General features: G+C 36.0%; 1 protein-coding gene across 1 annotated transcript in view; it reads right to left on the minus strand.

The window, feature by feature from the left end:
* Positions 1 to 6,053: 6,053 nt before the first annotated feature.
* The window catches only part of LOC131675635 (uncharacterized), a 188,070-nt gene continuing 175,246 nt past the window's right edge, over positions 6,054 to 18,877 (minus strand). Inside the window, exons 6-7 of the mRNA XM_058954672.1 lie at positions 6,381 to 6,564; positions 6,054 to 6,304 (exon numbers count right to left, since the gene is read on the minus strand). Coding sequence (XP_058810655.1) covers positions 6,054 to 6,304; positions 6,381 to 6,564 — 435 coding nt within the window. The remainder of the gene's footprint in view (positions 6,305 to 6,380; positions 6,565 to 18,877) is intronic.

An 18,877-nucleotide genomic window follows, 5' to 3' on the forward strand; every position in this document is an offset into this window, starting at 1 on the left:
ACATAATATATTCGAAGGATTTTGATGCGCTGAATCCAAATCCGAGCTCAGAATTGCGCCAGCACGTCAGGATTTTGAGATATCCTAACCTAAAAGTGCGAAAATCTCGTATTTTGGCTATATTCGGTACTTTATAACATTGCGAATAAATTTTTTCATACAAAATTGACAACGGCATCTAAAAAGAAATTCTTATCGTACAAAAGTACTAACAATCTTTAGTTTATGTCTTCTTTTATCGTCAATTGAAATGTACTACTTATCAATTGGTTTATACGGCAACGCAATGAATTTCGACTATTATAACTCAAATACCTGATCTTGGAGCATTGTAACCTGCGGGGCAATAAATCTTGCCCACTTAACCCTAAATCCCTTAACCCCCGAGCCCTGTGACCTGCGATGCAATAATCCCCGTCCCCTTAACTCCAAATATTTTAACCCAAGAAGGTTATAACACGCGCGGCAATAAAACCGGCCAACTTAACCCCGAATTTCTTCACCTCGGAATCCTGTAACCTGAAACGCCGATACAATAGCCCTAGATTCCTTGTGGAGCAAATTATTGGGCTCAAGCATTAAAGGATTTGCATAACGGCATCGAGGGTTATAACATTACAGGTTTCAGGGCTACAGAGTTAACGGATTTAAGGTTAAGGGGGTAGTTAAAGGTTAAGGAGTCGGGGGTTTTTGGGTTTACGGATTTAGGGTTATGGCCACGCAGATTATAGCCTTCTAGAATATTTCGGAATACTGACGTGCTGGCGCAATTCTAAGCTGAGATTTGGATTTAGCGCATCGAAATTCTTCGGGTGCGTTATGTATAGTTTTTGGTTCTGAAGTTTGTCGGCCTGTGACAGACAGACAAATATTAGAATTAAAAATTTAAATAATTTGTTTAAATAAATTTAAATGTACAAATCTGACATCAAACTCGTGACTAGTAACCCCCAAAACCATGGAAATGTGGTGCAGCTTGCAAAAATATTCTATTATACAGGAATTTGTTTAAAGAAATTTTTTAAATACAATACATTTTGCAAATCTAATATCAGATTCATAACCAGAGACCTCAAAAATCAGCAAAAGTACGTGCAACTTGCAAAAACATTGAGTCTTGCAACATTTGTTTAAATAAATTGTTTAAATAAATCTGAATTCACAAATCTAACATCAAACTCGTAATCAGTGACCCCTAAAACCATGGAAATGAGGTGCAACTTGCAAAAATTCTCAATTTTCAGATATTTGTTTAACCAAGTGGCTTAAATAAACCACATTTTGTAAATCTGATATCAGATTCATAACTAGCGACCTCAAAATTCAGCAAAAGTATGTACAACTTGCAAAAACATTGAGTCTTGCAACATTTGTTTAAATAAATTGTTTAAATAAATCTAAATTCACAAATCTGACATCAAACTCGTAATCAGTGACCCCTAAAACCATGGAAATAAGGTGCAACTTGCAAAAATATTCAATTGTGCAAAAATTTGTTTAAACAAATTGCTTGAATAAAATAAGTTTTGAAAATCTGATATCCGATACAATCAGCGGAATCAAAAACCATGAAATCTTTCATTTGTTATTGAAATTCTGTAGATAGATGATGTAGAATATTACGTAACTTGAAATGTATGATTGTATGCTGAAGCTGAGATAGGTGAAAGCTGAGATAACTGATTTTGTGACATGCTAATCCTTCTGTGTTAGAGATCACGTTTGAGTGGCGGGCTAACGGTTGAATTTCCTGTAAATGCTATTATCTTATTTTCTTCTACTTTATTTATTATAAGAATATTTATCATAAGAACATTTTTTATCCTCTTTGTTATTTATTATAAGAAAAATGAGTTCCAGAAGCCCTTGTGCAAGAAAAATTGATACATTTTGTTATTATTAATGATTCAATCAAAATTCTATATTTCAAATGTTATAAGGTGTTCCGATCGACAATTTAGATAAGACATGGGTACCATCTTCAATTTGTAATTCTTGCAGACTTGCTATGTTGAAGTGGGATGAATTATAATAGCAGCAATATGACTGTTATGGAACCGACCATATGGCGTGAGCCCAAGGACCATGAAACTGATTATTACTTCTGCTTATGTAATACAACGGGTTTCAATAAACAAAATTCACATAAAATCATCTACCCTGCGGTAGCGAGTGTAACACCAGCCAAAGTAGGAAAAGTAAGTAAACCCGGAAAAGAAGTTGGTTCGGCAAAAGTTGAACCGATGGATATTGATACAACTGAAGATGTCTCTTTTGAAGATAGTTCTGATGACGAGAGTCCTAAGCTTATTGACCAAAGTTCGTTAGATGATTTTATTCGAGACCTCAATCTTCCAAAGGATAAAGCTGAACTCTGTGCTTCAAGACTCCAAGAAAGGAAGCTATTATTACCTGGAAAAAAAGTGTCAATTTACAGAAACCGAGAAGAGGCGTTCATAAAGTACTTTACAATGGAGGGTGTGATGGTGTACTATAATAACATCGAAGAATTGGTTAACTTATATATCCAAGATTTGTACAAGCCAGAAAACTGGCGTCTCTTCATTGATTCTTCCACACAAAGTCTGAAAGCTATGTTACTACACAACGGAAATGAGTATGCGGCACTTCCTGTAGGTCACTCAACTGCACTAAAAGAATCATACAATAGTTTTCAATTTCTACTGGAAAAAATAAATTACAAGACACACAATTGGCTTGTTTGTGGTGACTTTAAGATGATAAATCTTATAGTTGGCTTGCAGTTGGAAAATACCAAATGTCCGTGTTTCCTCTGCCTTTGGGACAGCCGTGCAAGAGATAAGCATTGAATAACAAAAAAATGGCCCACAAGATCAGAATGGAAAATAGGTTCTCATAATGTCGCCTACGTAGGTCTTGTTGATAGAGAGAGAGTATTACTGCCACCACTTCACATCAAATTAGGTTTAATGAAACAGTTTGTGAAAACTTCGAATAAAGAAGGTAAATGTTTCAATCATTTGAAAGCCACATTTCCGAAATTGAATGATGCAAAAATTAAGGAAAGCATTTTCGTTCGGCTTGATATACGAAAACTCATGAAAGATGATACATTTATCGAAACAATGTCTCTCGTTGAAAAGAATGCTTGGTTGAGCTTCAAAGATGTTACAGAAAAATTTTTAGGCAATAATCGAGACCCGCAGTTTGAAACTATTGTGTCCAACATGTTACAGAAGTTTCTGAAAAATGGGTTGTCTAATGAGCCTTAAAATACACTTTCTCCATTCTCATTTGGACTATTTCCCAGAAAATCTTGGAGCATATAGTGAGGAGATGGGTGAACGATTTCACCAAGACTTTAAACAAAAGGAACAACACTACCAAGGAAGGTGGGACGACAAAATGATGGCCGACTACTGCTGGTCATTGAAAAGGGATGATAATAACCCTACTAGTCAGAAACGTAAATCTCTTCAACGATCTTTTGAAATGAAGCGCCAACGTTTTCACCAAAAGAAAGCATAACATCACAGAATTGGTAGTTATAGGTTTAAGAATATACATTCTAAAGATTGTCAGCTTCTTAGTGTAACCTCTCTAACTACATTGGAGCTTAGGTTGAAATGCTATGGATTACAGTCCACTTAAATTAATTTGTCCTGTGCTTGACCCTCACTGCATTTAGTTTAACCTGTTGTGAGTTTAGCGCTCGCAGATCATAGCGAACGTAAGTTTACCTGTAGTGGTCTAGAGCTCGAAGGTTACTGCGCATATAGGTTATACTGTCGTGGATTCTAGTTTGCAAGTTATATCGTACTCAATATACCTGTTGCGGATTATAGCGCGCTTAAATTAACCTGTAGCAGGTTATAGCGAATTTAGGTTAACTTGCCGTGATTTTGAACTTGCAGGTTATAGCGCACTTGAGTCAACCAGCCGCGAATTATAACGCACTTAGCTTAACCTCTCGCGAGTCACAGAGCGTTTAGGTTAACTTGTCGTGGTTTTAAGCTGAGTGTAGGTTATAGCGCACTTAGGCAATCCTGTCATTGTTTTGAGCTTGCAGGTTATAGCGCACTTAAGTTAATCTGTCGCTGGTTCTAGAGTTATAGGATTTTCAGTGCATTTAGGTCATAACCATCTGCCTTAGCCTGCCCTAAATTTCTAGCTGCCATTTTAGAATGCATCTAATAAATTCAGCTAGATTCGCCGTAAATTAGTACAATGGTAGACCTTTATATGCCAGTGTAAGTTTTTCCTACTACTGAAGATTGCAAAAAAAATCAAGATTTTTCATACTCCAGTATAAATCATATGATGAATGGCACATTTCAATTGACGGTATCTCTGCTGGAAAAAGACATAAAAAAATCGGTAATGCATTTTGTCGGCCAAGAGTTGCTCTTTCAGATGCCGTTGTCAGTTTTGCATGAAAAAATTTATTCACAATGTTATAAGGTACCGAATATAGCCAAAAAAACGTGATTTTCGCACTTTTAGGTTAGGATATCTCAAAATCCTGACGTGCTGGCGCAATTCTGAGCTCGGATACGGATTCAGCGCATCAAAATCCTTCAGGTATACTATGTCTGGTCTCTGGTTCTGAAACTTTGTTGACCTGTGTAATTTAAAAATGACTAAATAAAAATGTAAAATTTTATACAGTTTCATTCAATAACAATGTTTTCAAATTTTGTTTCAATAACTAAAAATCACGTGGCAGAATAGATAAACGTTAGATATGTATTTATAGATTGAATAATCCGTGAACAAGAATAATCTATAAAAAATCCACGAAAGACGATTACGAAATTCAGTAGAAAAAAGCGAAGAAAAAGATGAATCCTACAACTGATGATGTGAAGTCGATCGGACAATTTGAAAAAAGAAAATAGCTCACCAAAAAATAAAAAAGGAGAGTCAGAGAGAGTCAATCTAAAACTTTTTAGAACGTGTTGTGAAGAGAAAAAAGACAAAAATAATCACGCAGTTCCTACTAGTATTACTACCGTTCTCATTGTCTCGTATGATGGGTCCCTGGTAAAGTGATCCCATCTTTCCTACCTGGACCTATTAGAATTCACGTTCATATGCACCACATTCGTAATTGTCATTTTTCACTCGCTTGATGTATGATCATCGAAGAAATATGCTGCATTTATATGACTGATATTAGCAAGGGAGAGACTCGAATATGCCCACTTGCTATGTCAACTCCGGATATGCGAGTGCAGTATGGCGGGTGGATGGATATCCGCTTTCGTTTTTTGATGCATGTTATAGAATATGTTTATTTTGTACGTAGGATATGACTTTCATGTTTAGATAGAGATGCAAAAACAAATGATGCGAATCTTTATATTTGGAAAGTTATGACAATCCATGTGCAAATCGATGGTATATAGAACTTATTTCAAGTATTTACTGAAACGGACATTTTTCAAAAATAGCAAACACGAGATTAACAAAATTTTCTTTCTCGGAAATTAACCAGTTAAATATGATAATAAACCTTACAATTGAATAATTACTTATTCATATATATAAGAATATTGCGACCTTTCTACAAGAGCATAGTTACGGCTAGTATCCATGCAGCTGTAAAACGAAAGGATTTTAGGCGGTAATCCACTTCGGACAATTTGACACATGTACGATATTATACCTTGTAACCCCTTTAAAAAAAAATAAAAAATACACACATATGTGAGTATTTGAGCGTGAGTATATTTTTATGTGTGTATACTTACATTAGCGTCACTATAGTACTATATACGCTTTTGCGTAATTGGAATTCTTGCAACTCTTAAACAAGTATTAGGAATAATTGTGACCTAATATGAAAAAAATCTAAGAGCGCAACGATCATTTGCTGTGATGGAAGTATGCAAAATTTAGCAGTAGTACACAAAACTTTTGAATAGCTTTTGTATAGTCCAGTCTCATAATTACTACATATTACGGGATTAAAATCACTACGGCTTAAAATAATTATCTTGTGATATTATAAATGATTTATTATTTTGTTTTTTATAAGTAAATAGGTTTTGATTGATACATATAATGTACTACTGACGAATTGAGCGACCAGTATAGGCTGGTATGGGCATCACGTTATAATACTTGCTTGAGCTTTTCATGGTGATATTGTCTGTCAAGTTGTTCTGAATGGATGCCGAATTGGAGAAACTTTGTAATCGACTTGCTAAATAGAAAATAATTAAGACTGAGAAAAAAACTAAGACTCCAAGAACGACTGTTATGTACAAAAAGTTGCTACAGTTTTTTTCAAGATTGCTCCTTACATGCTCGTACGAATCTGTATCAATGATTGATTATTTTAGTGAAATAAGTACAGCAATTAAAACTAAATTGAGAGATATAAAACCACTCACAATCTTGCATGATTACACTGTATTCGATATTATCCTTGAAATTTGTTGTAGGGGTTGATTCATTGTATAGTTTAATCAATTGACTTGATTTTTGGCCATATTTATCAACATACTGTTTAATTTCTCTTATCGTCCTTTTCCGTTTCCCGTGACCTGCAGGTTCAAATAGATCAAGGCAAAAATCCTGCAATGAAATTATGAATATTTACTTTGAAGTCGAAAAAAATAAGAATGTATAAACTAAAAATTTTCATTCATAATGTATCCTTCGTTTCTTGAATATAATGTCTGAGTATTCCCCTTTAATTTAAAAATTGATGGTTTGAGTTTAAAAGTATAATTTCGTTAAAAACTTCAAGTAATGAAATATTCATTGAAAATTTATCAAGATAGATTAAAAGTTAATATTGATGTATTTATAAAATAAATATTTTTTAAAGTGTACAGTTCTAAATCAGCGCTTGATTAGTTGAAAAAAAGCCGATGAAAAAAATAATATAACACAAAGGCATCGTGGTTACTTGATTCATTGGAAAGCTGAAGTATAAGCAACGATTATAGACACTTATAGAAGAATAGTTTATAGAGGACCTCATTTAAGGTCTGGTATTTAAGTACCTCTGTACTGTATACCAGCTATGGAGTAGTGCAACTGTCACATATGATACGGTGCTATAGCACACTGTTAATAAGCATGGATGAAACTATACATTTTAGACTGGTCTATAAAAATATATATTAGCTGTATATTGGTGAACGAACTGATCGTGAGTATTTGAGCTTTGATCAATACTTTTTTTAGCTTTTTACACTTTAGTCATGGAGCCAAGCATAAACTCGTGACTAATTTGAATAGACTGTCCTTCTCACTACTTTTTTCTACTCACTCCAAGTAGCACCAATACAGTAACAACACAAACCTTGGCCCAGAGAATATACCAAGCAAAAAGTAATATATTCTCGAATTATAGATTAAGATATTCTTAGTGAAAAATAAGATAGTGAAAAATAGATGGGTGGCTGTCTGCATGGCTCGAATACATGAAGCCATGCAAGTAACTGCTCATCAAGGATGCAAGTAAAGAGTTGAGCCCGATCTCTAATGCGTTGAGGCAGCTGCTGGAAAATTCGGATCATATTTGAAAAGAGCTGGACGCTACGACGACTACGAGCATCTAAGAGATTCTCAAGACTATTAATGATAACGCTGGAAAAATTTCAAGAACAATCGAGACCTCGTTCGACTGACTTATTGAGAAGGTAACGGCAGCGATACTGATAGTACTGCCAAACTTGCGAAATCTTCTGATGATAGATGACTCGACTCCTCGTTGACAAGTTCCAAGCAGGAGCACAACAGTTCCCTGCCTCCATAACTGCCTGTACAAGGGTAGTTAAATGCGAGTTACTCGTCAAGCAGCGTCATGCTGAATGATTCGGAGAAGATTTAGATACCCGACATTGCTATCAGCATTACTGACAGTGCGGTGGCCAAAGCTGCTGCCGACAGTCTAGCAAACAACGCAGTCAACGGTGTTGCCAAGGATGATGCCAACAGCCGTCAGAGTGGTCGTGAAAGCTACCTTCGGAACTACCAATAGCAATATATCTTTACTCACTAACACTCGAATTGAGGAGGTAAGAGCAGAATAAGCATCGGGCACAGAGAACAAGCAGGTAAGATTAAGTAGTGCTAATGACTTATTCGAAATTTTTAATAAGACCCCCTATGAAAATTAAATAACGTGAGACAATTTAATACTGAAATCATGAGCCCGTAAAGTAACGTAAATAAATCAAAACTATAATTTATTCAAGCAAATAAAATGCAAAATTTTCGAAAAACTGTTACGTGTGGAATGAAGATCTCGAAAACTGATACACGTTTTGGACGACAAACAGAGAGAGTCAACCAACGCGATAAAGCGAAATGTTTGGGTGTTCTAATTAGTGGACTAGGAAAGGACTAACCAGCAATCCTACCACATTCTGTATTCACGTTTAATGCTAGATGAAGTTAAACTTATCAAATATATGGAAGTCGTCTTAATAAATATAAATAATAGTACGTTTTAGCGTTTGAGCAATATAAGGTTTTTCTAGGAAAAAGAAAGGTAGATTCGAATCAGTCGTGAAATAATATGAAACGCAGTGACTTGCAGAAAAATATCCTGGCAATGAAAAGGAAAATAGATTATATCACGTAGTAGAGCGAGCGATTCAGTCCGTATTCGTAAACTAAATTCGATTCATTAGTACTTAAGACTTATTTAGGAAGTAATATAAGAACCGAATTATTACTGTGGGAATCGCGAATATTGAAACTTATAGAAAGTAGAAAGGTGAGATTTATTGAGCGAGTTATATACTATTAGAAATAAAAGTACACAGACATAATTTTACTATTATTATTAAATTAGAAATAGTTTAATATGTACTGTAACGGGGTGGGTACCGTTTAAGTAATTTATTGGCGCGATCGTACTGAAGGCCGCGCGTAATTACCTACGTCAAACACGAAAATCGGAGAGCAGGAGGGAACGGGTGTCAGTCAACCAACTATCTACTACCGTGAAATAAATACGTCGGAGATCTTGTCAGTATCGCAAGCGCGGACTTTTATTACCTCTTATTATTACACTATGTTCGGCCCGCGTGTTTATGTTTACATCTCGCGCGCACGACAAAAACATGCAGTGTCGAATCGCTCGCCGCTCATAGTTCGCTGAGTTATTACATGCACGCTTTTTGTCGAATACAAGAGATTAGTTATTTAGTAATTCTATCGCGATCGCGACATTAAGCTGGCCAGCTTACCTTTTTAGCAGTCGTACAAAGAACGGAAGAACAAGTTCGCACTCTGGTTGAGGTAAAGTCTGTCTTTGCCGCGTCGAGGGAGCTCGCACTTCTCGGTTTCGCCCTCGATGGCGAAACTCCTCACTCGCACACTCTCGCACGCACTCAGCTCCGTCAGGCTATCTCCTGTCGATCCTCGTCGTTGATTCGCCTTCGCACTCCAAGGAAAACTCGGGAAAACGTCGAAAGGCTATGTGGCACGGCTCTGCGATCGGGTTCTAATCCTCGGTTTGCGGCTCTCTGTATCGGTAGCTAATCCTGCACTGGTTCATTTTCATACGCGCGCGTTCCGTCACGTCTCGTGCCGAATTTCCTCATTACATTTTCCGTCTACCGGTAGGAGCTGCCCCCGCAAGCAGCCACCAGGTTAGGCTATTAGCGCTAATACGACATTTACAGTCACAGTACAAATAACATACAAAAGAAATAAAGTAAATCCTAAATGTTTGTTCCGAATGCCATCATCTTGAAATTTAAAGCCTGCTTTTTTATATATGTTTCACATTGTAAGCGCTATAAGCTCGTCAGTTTACGTTTCGAAAAAATACCCGATTTGAATTATGAGAACGCTTAAATTTAGTTTATCAGTTATAGAACTTACTGTGTACGCTAAATAAGGCCGATTCCATCTCAAATCATACGAAGCTCCATGGGCACCCATGAGCAAACCACACCAAACTATTTTTTTGAGGGTCTATGATGAAAATAAAGCGACACGTATTTTTTTTTTGCCTTAGACGCATATTTGATTTAATATTGAATTTTGAAAATTCACTTCTAAAATTCAAAGTTAAAAAAAAATTTTGAGAGTTGGATTTCGACTTTCTACTGCTCGGTCATTATTAGTCCAAATCGAATGAAACTTTTTTCATATTGTAGCAAAATTGAAGACCTTCAAATGTACGTGATCAAAAATGTGCATAAATGCATTTTTCAGAAGATTATGCACTTTTGCATAAAAATTGCATCCTGTAAAAATACCGATTTATCTCATAAAGGCCATCTTTTTTTTGTAGATTCGTTGTACCATCGTGTTCAAACGTATACCAGTCCGGTTTCCGGTTTTTGCTTTTTTATGGAGAAAAAAAATAAAAAAAAAAATTTTTTCTTCCGTGTCGAAAATTTGAATAATCTATGTAAATGTATATTACTTTTATAAAAAAAAGGTTCAAAAATAAATAAAATAATGTTTCACATTTATTTTTTAATATATCTTGAATCTATTCCTTATTTATTTTTCTTTTTTTTGTTTTTTCGCCTGTTATTCACTTTCTTAACTTTTCCTGATAAAACTTTATTTTTCTTTTGACGTACTTGACCATATTTTCCTCTTTTAGCCGAAGTTTTCTTCACCTTGACTTTCCTTTTAGTCATTTTTACTTTTTTCTCCATCTCAATCCATTCATGTACTGCAGTTCTAGCGATAAAACACTTGCTCTTCCCATTGGATGGTTCAGACTTCCACATGTGTCATCTTTGGATACCATCGAATTTCATGGAACTATTCCTATCTTCAATTTTCTCGTTACGAAAATTTTGAAGTTCTCCAGATTCTAGGTGTATTAACTGTATTGAAGTAGTATAGCTTTGAACATATTCAACAAATTTTTCAGCACATTGAATAGCGTCAATCTCGGAAGAACGTAAATTATGTACCATTGCATAATGTTTTACTAAACCTCCTAAACCATCAACAGCACCTTTCCCATGACCAGTTGCAGAAAATATCCATTTTTTATTAATGGTTCCTTTTCGAACTCATGCAACTGAAAACGATTTTTAAAATGACTTGCAGCACCGTCCGATAATATGGTGATCGACTCCAGTACAATATTGTCTTCACTAAGTGTGCTTTCAATTATATCAATAATTTTTTTCATCGCTAATAAAGCATGACAAAAATCATGTTTTTGGTCATCGCTGACAACAACAAAACTCTTCACCATATTTCCTACATAAATAACTGCAGTAAAAATTGAAATCTGTTTGTTTACCCAGTGGTTTCCTTGAACGGGATTTTTCAAAATTACTGTCCAATTCTCAACAAAATCAATAAACATCAATAACCATCGACAGTTTTTTGATACTGCTTCTTTTTCAGATTTTATTTCTAACCTTTGTATTTCCTTAATCCTTAAGTGAGAAATAATTTTGATGGTATGCTCTGCAATCTCTTCCTTGAACGTAGCAATAGATACTGTTCTCATTTCTAGAGTACCTTTACTCCAAAATGCAAATGATATTTCACTATCTACCTCAGATTCGTCAATTTTTAATTTGTCGAATGTGATGCTATTAGCGCCAGAGCATGAAGTGCATTCTTGAAAATTACAAGACTCTGTAGGGGCTGAACAAACAACATTTGATAACATTTCAGAGCGCATACTCGAAAGACTAGTATTTGTTTGCCCAATAAAATTTTTCAAAGCAATGAGAAGTAGATCAAAATTTGCACAATAAATACATAAGCATACATCGTTCACTGGATCTATTAGTATATATTTTGGACGCATTGAGTAGAATTTTGATTTGCTAATTTTTATACTAGGATTGTCTTCTTTGAAAACTTTGTATACTTCCTTCATACTCCTCGTTAAAAAACGTTTAACTTTTTTCACCCTTTGCCCATGTTCAATCACAGTAATAACGTCACATTTGTTAGGACTTTGTCTTGAGCAGTTAAAATCATCGTTCAAAAAATATTGCATGACTATTTCACTTGTTTCTTTTTCTAATGGATGTCCATTATAGCGATCTGGTTCACTGTAAATTCCTATAATAGAAAATTACACAATAAAACTTCTGCTTTTAGAATAAACTATCAACAAATATATCTAATTTTGAATATTTTAAAAATAAAGTTATCTTCATTTGAAGAAATTTTTCTTGCTTTATCAACCATGTAAGCCGTAACTTGTGGAAACAAAGATAAGATTTGGCATTTAGATAATATAGGAGCTATAATGGTCAAGAGCTTGATCTTGTCTGAAATATTCCGACAACTATCAAAGGCTTTAGCTACGTTATCCTTTAATTCTTTGGACATATGACCCAAATAGCTTTGCTCTTCCTCAAGTGGTGTATCATATATTTTTCTTAACTTCCGGCTCGTAGCTTTAGTAAGCGATGACACGAGTTGTCTTTTTTTTTAAGAACATATGTTTCGATGTTCATGTGGGAAAGATTTCCTTTTTTTCGCAAAGGCGATACTGGATTTTCCAATTTTGAAATAACTGCATTATTGAATTCATCAACATGTACAGAAGAATCCAGTTCAAACTCACTATCACCACCAACGTTAATCACATTCACTTCCACCGAATCGGGGATCTCAACCGTATCATTATGATCTACACTATCATTATGAGCTCTGTAAATACGCTTGTAGCAATTACTACATACACTACTGTTAGCAGTTATACTTTCATCTGCAAACTTTGTTTGCAAAAATCCTGCGTAATCACTCACAACTTGAAAGTTCAATGTTCTACTTTGATACACGCACTTTTTGTGAACTTGAAAATAATCGGGGCATTTCAGTCTCTTTGCAGAATAATTTTCGAGAGTAGACATGATAACTACAAGAAAGCCAAGCATCTACTGTCGTCAAATTCCAGATATGCGTATGTGGATAGTACTCGCGTACTCAAAGAATGCGGCAGTGTTTGTAAACATGAGCGTTCAATGATTTACAGTTTTTTTTTATAGAAGTAACATACATTTACGTAGATTATTCAAATTTTCGACACGGAAGAAAAAATTTTTTTTTTATTTTTTTTCTCCGTAAAAAAGCAAAAACCGGAAACCGGATTGGTATACGTTTGAACACGATGGTACAACGAATCTACAAAAAAAAAATGGGCCAAAAAAAAGATGGCCTTTTTGAGATAAATCGGTATTTTTACAGGATGCAATTTTTATGCAAAAGTGCATAATCTTCTGAAAAATGCATTTATGCACATTTTTGATCACGTACATTTGAAGGTCTTCAATTTTGCTACAATATGAAAAAAGTTTCATCCGATTTGGACTAATAATGACCGAGCAGTAGAAAGTCGAAATCCAACTCTCAAAATTTTTTTTAACTTTGAATTTTAGAAGTGAATTTTCAAAATTCAATATTAAATCAAATATGCGTCTAAGGCAAAAAAAAATACGTGTCGCTTTATTTTCATCATAGACCCTCAAAAAAACAGTTTGGTGTGGTTTGCTCATGGGTGCCCATGGAGCTCCGTATGATTTGAGATAGAATCGGCCATAAATAACAAAATAAAGGAAGTAGTACACTAGACACAATTACAGATACGCTGGGGACCTTATCATCGCCCTAGAAGTACTCAATCATCTGTCAAAATGATGTTTCACTGTGTCGTGACGGGAAAATACTAGGTTTTTCACGGAAAAATTTAGTCATGTGTGACGGCGGATAATTTTTAATTTTAATTTTTATAAGAATATTTTTTTTTGTGTAACATCTAAGCCAAGCATAGAACAAGAACAGTTGCTCAATAGCGAGGGGGACCGGGATGAGTGTCGCGATAAGAATTTCCCTCGAAAAGCAATAAAATTCGTACTGCATCCGAGCCAGCGTTCTCTCACGCATGTAGAGAGCACGTAGCCTCCTTAGCATGTGTTTAACGAGCGTCAACATGTCGATGAGAGGAGAGAGTCGTAAAACCGCGACTGCATCCTGTATGCTACTTTTCCCAACGGATTTTTCCTCCTTTTAAGATACTCGAAAATTTACCATTGAGATGAAATAAAATTTAATATTATCCAAACATAATTATTTAACTTTCGCAATACATCCCGGATAATTATGACTTCTCAAACCTCTCATCGAGTTCTCACTCCGAAGTACTGATTAGCTAGAAAATAAGAAAAACAGAGAAAATAAAAAAAAAAGGAATTATATATGCGCACTATGTTATTACACGAATTTTTATCGTAAGAAATTAGGAAATAATCGTCTTGTTAAATTACATAATTTTTTTGTATTAATTCCCCGATTAAAACTTAAAATAAATAAAATTGCATGATTAGAGAATAATTTAATAAACCATCCATAAATCTCTACAAACAGCGTGCGAAATAATAAGATTATACTTTATTACTTATTTTCAATACAAATTATATACTTGTAATTATTTGTAATACTTATTTTCAACACAAATTATAATCAACTGTAATAGCGAAAAACCCTACGATATTATCTCTAGTACTAAGTAACTTGTAAGTTATCGAGTTTATACAAAAAAATAAATTTTAAATTATTATAAACCCGCTTATTGGATAAATATTGGTTGAGAACGGTACTCGAGGAGCCATCTTGCGAGACCAGGCCTGTACCTTTGCGTCCGCTCCTCCGATTTTCTTCACGCCCCCGTTCCAATTAGGGCCCGAAAACCCAGCGAGGAAAATGAGAAGAGACAAACGAGCCAATGAACGCATTATCGCTTGCTCCACTCTTCCCGAAACCAAGATGCTTAGAGACGGACTTACGATCCAGCCACCCCCAGTGTATAAAAAGAGCTGTACGAGCCTCGAGAGGCAGAGTGGAGAAAACAAAATCAAGTGTAAAAGAAAAAAATCAAGCAGTTGAGGAAATACTAGGCAGCGTTAAGGAAAAATCAAGGGAGTTGAAGAAAAATCACGCAGTGCTATCAGTAAGGAGTACAGGAAGTCAAACAGCTAAGCGGAACGAGAAAACAAGGGAAATCAACCAATTTAAAATAAGGACACGCAGGCCGAAAAAGGCGTATTGTTCAATAAAAACAGTAAGCAAACGAAACAATTTTTATTTCCTGTTTTTTTTTATCTTTCTTTCTTCTAGTTAAGAAATAGCTCGTGCTTCTCTTTCTCTTTTTTTTATTATCTGGAGACTACTTCTGATAGGCTCCAGGTATTAATTTTGTTAGGAAAGCCCGGGTACTACTATTGATAGAACCCGTGGTGCTTCTCGCCCAAGGTTTACAACTTTCGATCGGAATCTAAAGGCAGAAGTATAGGCTCTGTGGCACTATCCCCCTCGGTTAAGCATATTTTTTGACAAGTGATCCACGCCAGTTTAGGCGAGAAATCGCAGTTCTGGCGACATCGAAACCCTGAGACTGCGCTGAGCCTCAGGCGCACCTGAGCTGTGTCATTGTCACGACGTCACACATGAAAAAACAATTGCTCATTCTATGGCGTGTCAAGAGATCATTAGCGTAATTTATTGATTTGAGTTTTGAATATTTCAGCCGAAAACTCAAAAATTTTCAAAAGCTTGTAACGGAGAATCTCGGCTAGGCTGATTTCGTCCGTTTGGCTCTCGTAAGTGTTCGTGCGCCGCGCCAAGCTGAGAGTATGTGCGTGTGGTACACACACTCATGCTTGCTTTTGTTTATGAGGTACTGAACACGGGCTGAGCTGACGATTGGAGCGATACAGATGGCGCAGAAGAAAGGAGAGAAAGAGAGAGAGAGAGAGAGAGAGAGAGAGAGAGAAAGATCGCTCGAATTGCGGATCGCCGCGAAAAATTCGAGCAGTAATGAGAGGAAGTCGCGCGCGCGGATGAACCGAAAGGTCACCGTTTTCTGAAGTTGGCCCCGCGACCTCGTCGACGCCTTCTTCGTTTTTGGAGACACGTCCGGTGCGCGGACGAGTATTTAAGTGTGAGGCTGGGTCGCGAGGTGCGCGGGTGCGCGCGCGAGCAATTTGACGTGCTACAACGACTGGGCGACGAAGAAAAAGACAACAGCAATCATCGAGCGAAACAATGGATTGAGGCAGCAATATTGTGGAGCAAGCGAGAGGACGAGCAAGAAGACAAATAGCGAGGACAACAAGCATCAGCGAGACGGTCAGCGGGGAACACACCAGTGATGTCACACTGCGGAGCACTTAACCCGTCAGAGAGGCTGAAGGTCGAGGTCGGTACCGTGTTTTTCTCTTGTTTCTCTCTCTCTCTTGCATGTTTGGGCGCCAGCTTATGGATGGTATAGCACGGCAGACCTGCTGGCTACCCGTTGATAGTTTATCAGCGGAAAGTGTTTATCGGGTATTTATTGTAATATTTAGCTCTAACAAGGGAATCGGCAGGCTGACCAGCCACCGATTCACCTTCGCGTTCGCGTTTCTTATTGTGCCGCTAGTAGTGTATAAGCGCAAGATCGCCGTCTTGTAACCTATTGTTGACGATTAAAATATTAGTGTGTTAATCCGCTGTTTGTTTATTCGCCGCTGTATCACTCCTCATCCCGATTTCAAATCTGTGCGTGTAACGTGTTTATGCTCGACGCGTTATTCAGTCGTGGGAACGTCTTTTGCTTCCCGAATCCCCGAGTAAATAATTTGTGCGGACGACCGCGAGCAACCCAGACGGGAACGGTCGCTGATTCCCCGTTACAAGCTGTAAAAGGCTCCACTAGCTTGCATGCATGCAAATCAATAGGGTGCAACTTGAAAGTAGAGATAAATTTAAACCAGAGGAGAGTTTTAAAAAAATAAGCTCAGTTGGTAAGTTAATAAAAAAGATTGGTCTCTTATACCTCTCAGCCTATAATTCATTGTACATTAATAAATGTTCATAAATGTTCTTATGTTTATTTATGTTTATTCATTTATATTCAAAAAATAAAATTTTTTCTTTTGAAGTTGAATTTTTATCTGCAACCAATTACCCTAGTTTTTCAATACTTAGTTAATGTATTTTTTCTCATTTATTAAGTAGTTTCTACCTAGTGGTACATCGCTGTTGCAGTAGAATGTACAGAGTATGATTTACATTAATTATACTGATATGAGTATACACATCGTGTTTACAGTAAATGTGCATCTTACAAACCATTTGGCTATTATCAGTAATTTTTATGTTATATTTCAAAGTTACATGTTTTGAAAAAGTTTACATGTTTACAAGAGACAAGGCTTGGCATTATAGAGAGAAGAAATGTTTATAGCTTGAAGAGAGTCGATAAGGACCATTCTTTGGACGTTGAGTGAGCACTGCCACAGGATATGTTATAGGTTTTTATTTCCAGTACCGCACATCCACTTTAAACCTTTGATATATTTGAGTCTGATTAGTGATTCTACTAAGCTGTAGTAATCGGCTCGATACCTATTAATAATAGCTATAAATTGCCTCGTTAGTTTTTTCTCAGTAAACCAAGGCTTTCAATTATTATTGTAAAAGAGTTGAAAGTATTTCAAGTCCGTACTGGCGCTGCTGTCAAGAAGTATCTTGTCAGACTCGGCTTTAGCTTCATGGTTGAATATTTCAGAGAGATCTAAATAGGGGATGTAATCGATTTCGATTTCAGTTTGATTAGCAGTGTCTCTGGCTAATTGATCGACTTTTTCATTAGCAACAGATACCTATATGTGCGGGAATCCAAATAAATTGTATTTTTTATCTGGATGGAGATTTTATAACTCTATTGTACTTCTCTTTGATTTTCAAAATAGGAATGTTTAGAACTAGAGGCTTGTAAAGCTTGAAGAGCACGCAAGGCGTCTGACAGTATAAAAATCTCGTGTTTTTTTATATTGCACGAGAGGTCTAAGGCATCGCAAAAAGCGATACATTCCATTGTGTACACCGAGACACAGGAGTTAATACTTTTTTTTATATCGATATCAAGAGCTGGGCAAAGGCAGACAGAGCCAATCAAGCAGTTGTCAATTTTTTTACTGTAGTGAGTATCAATGGCAATTGCATCTCTTTTCACAATTAGCTCATTTAGTGGTTTATTAGGATCATTTGAGACTTTCAAAATCCGACCTAGATCGAGCTTGACAGGAGTCGAGATAATAATAGTCTCGTATTTGGTGTATAAATCGGGAGGTTTTAGTGAATGTCTAGATGATTTACGAGCGATATGGTGGATAGAACAAAGTAACTTATTAAGAATTTAACAGAGAAGGGCTTGGTTTTTTTTTGGCTTATTTTGGTTTTTTTTACGCATACTAATGTACGAACCGTAATCTATTATTGACCTAACATAACTTTTATAAAAGATAATAAGCATAGAGAGATCAGCATCCCACCATGTGCCACACAAAAATCTTATTATGTTGATGGCTTTTGCACATTCTTTTTAAAACGAGGTCGGTATGTTTTCTAAGTGATCTTATAGTCGTATATGACTCCTGGACTACGAACTGATTCAGTGGATTCAATTTTATAGTCACCTATTTGTAGTTTAATAGTACCAGGGTGATAGTTTCTTTTGTTTAAAAGTATGAAAGTGGTTTTACTGGCGATCAGTTCTGGATCTAAACCCGGGAGATTTATTTGGATTATTTTGATAGCATTTTGTAAAATTTTTGTGCCTCTTGATTCATTTTTGCATTTGATATAGAGAGAGAGAGATATCGTCAGCAAATTGCGATATAATAACAGTCTTAGGAAGATTAAATGTGATTATAGCCACTTTAATGATGTAGAGAAGTGGACAGGGGACTCCACTTTAGGAAACGCCTTTGTAAACTAACCTAAAACCATTTTTTATGTATTCAGAGAATACACAAAATGTATTGCATACATAAAATGAATACATAAAATATAATACATACATGTGTCGTTCGTGAGTCAGGAATGAAATACATTTCGAGACAGAGTAGAGGCAACCAATGTCGGCTAAAATTGTAATGAG

The sequence above is a fragment of the Phymastichus coffea genome, unplaced genomic scaffold (assembly GCF_024137745.1).
Source record: "Phymastichus coffea isolate CEN01 unplaced genomic scaffold, Cenicafe_Pcof_1.1 PCOF00027, whole genome shotgun sequence".
NCBI lineage: Eukaryota > Metazoa > Arthropoda > Insecta > Hymenoptera > Eulophidae > Phymastichus > Phymastichus coffea.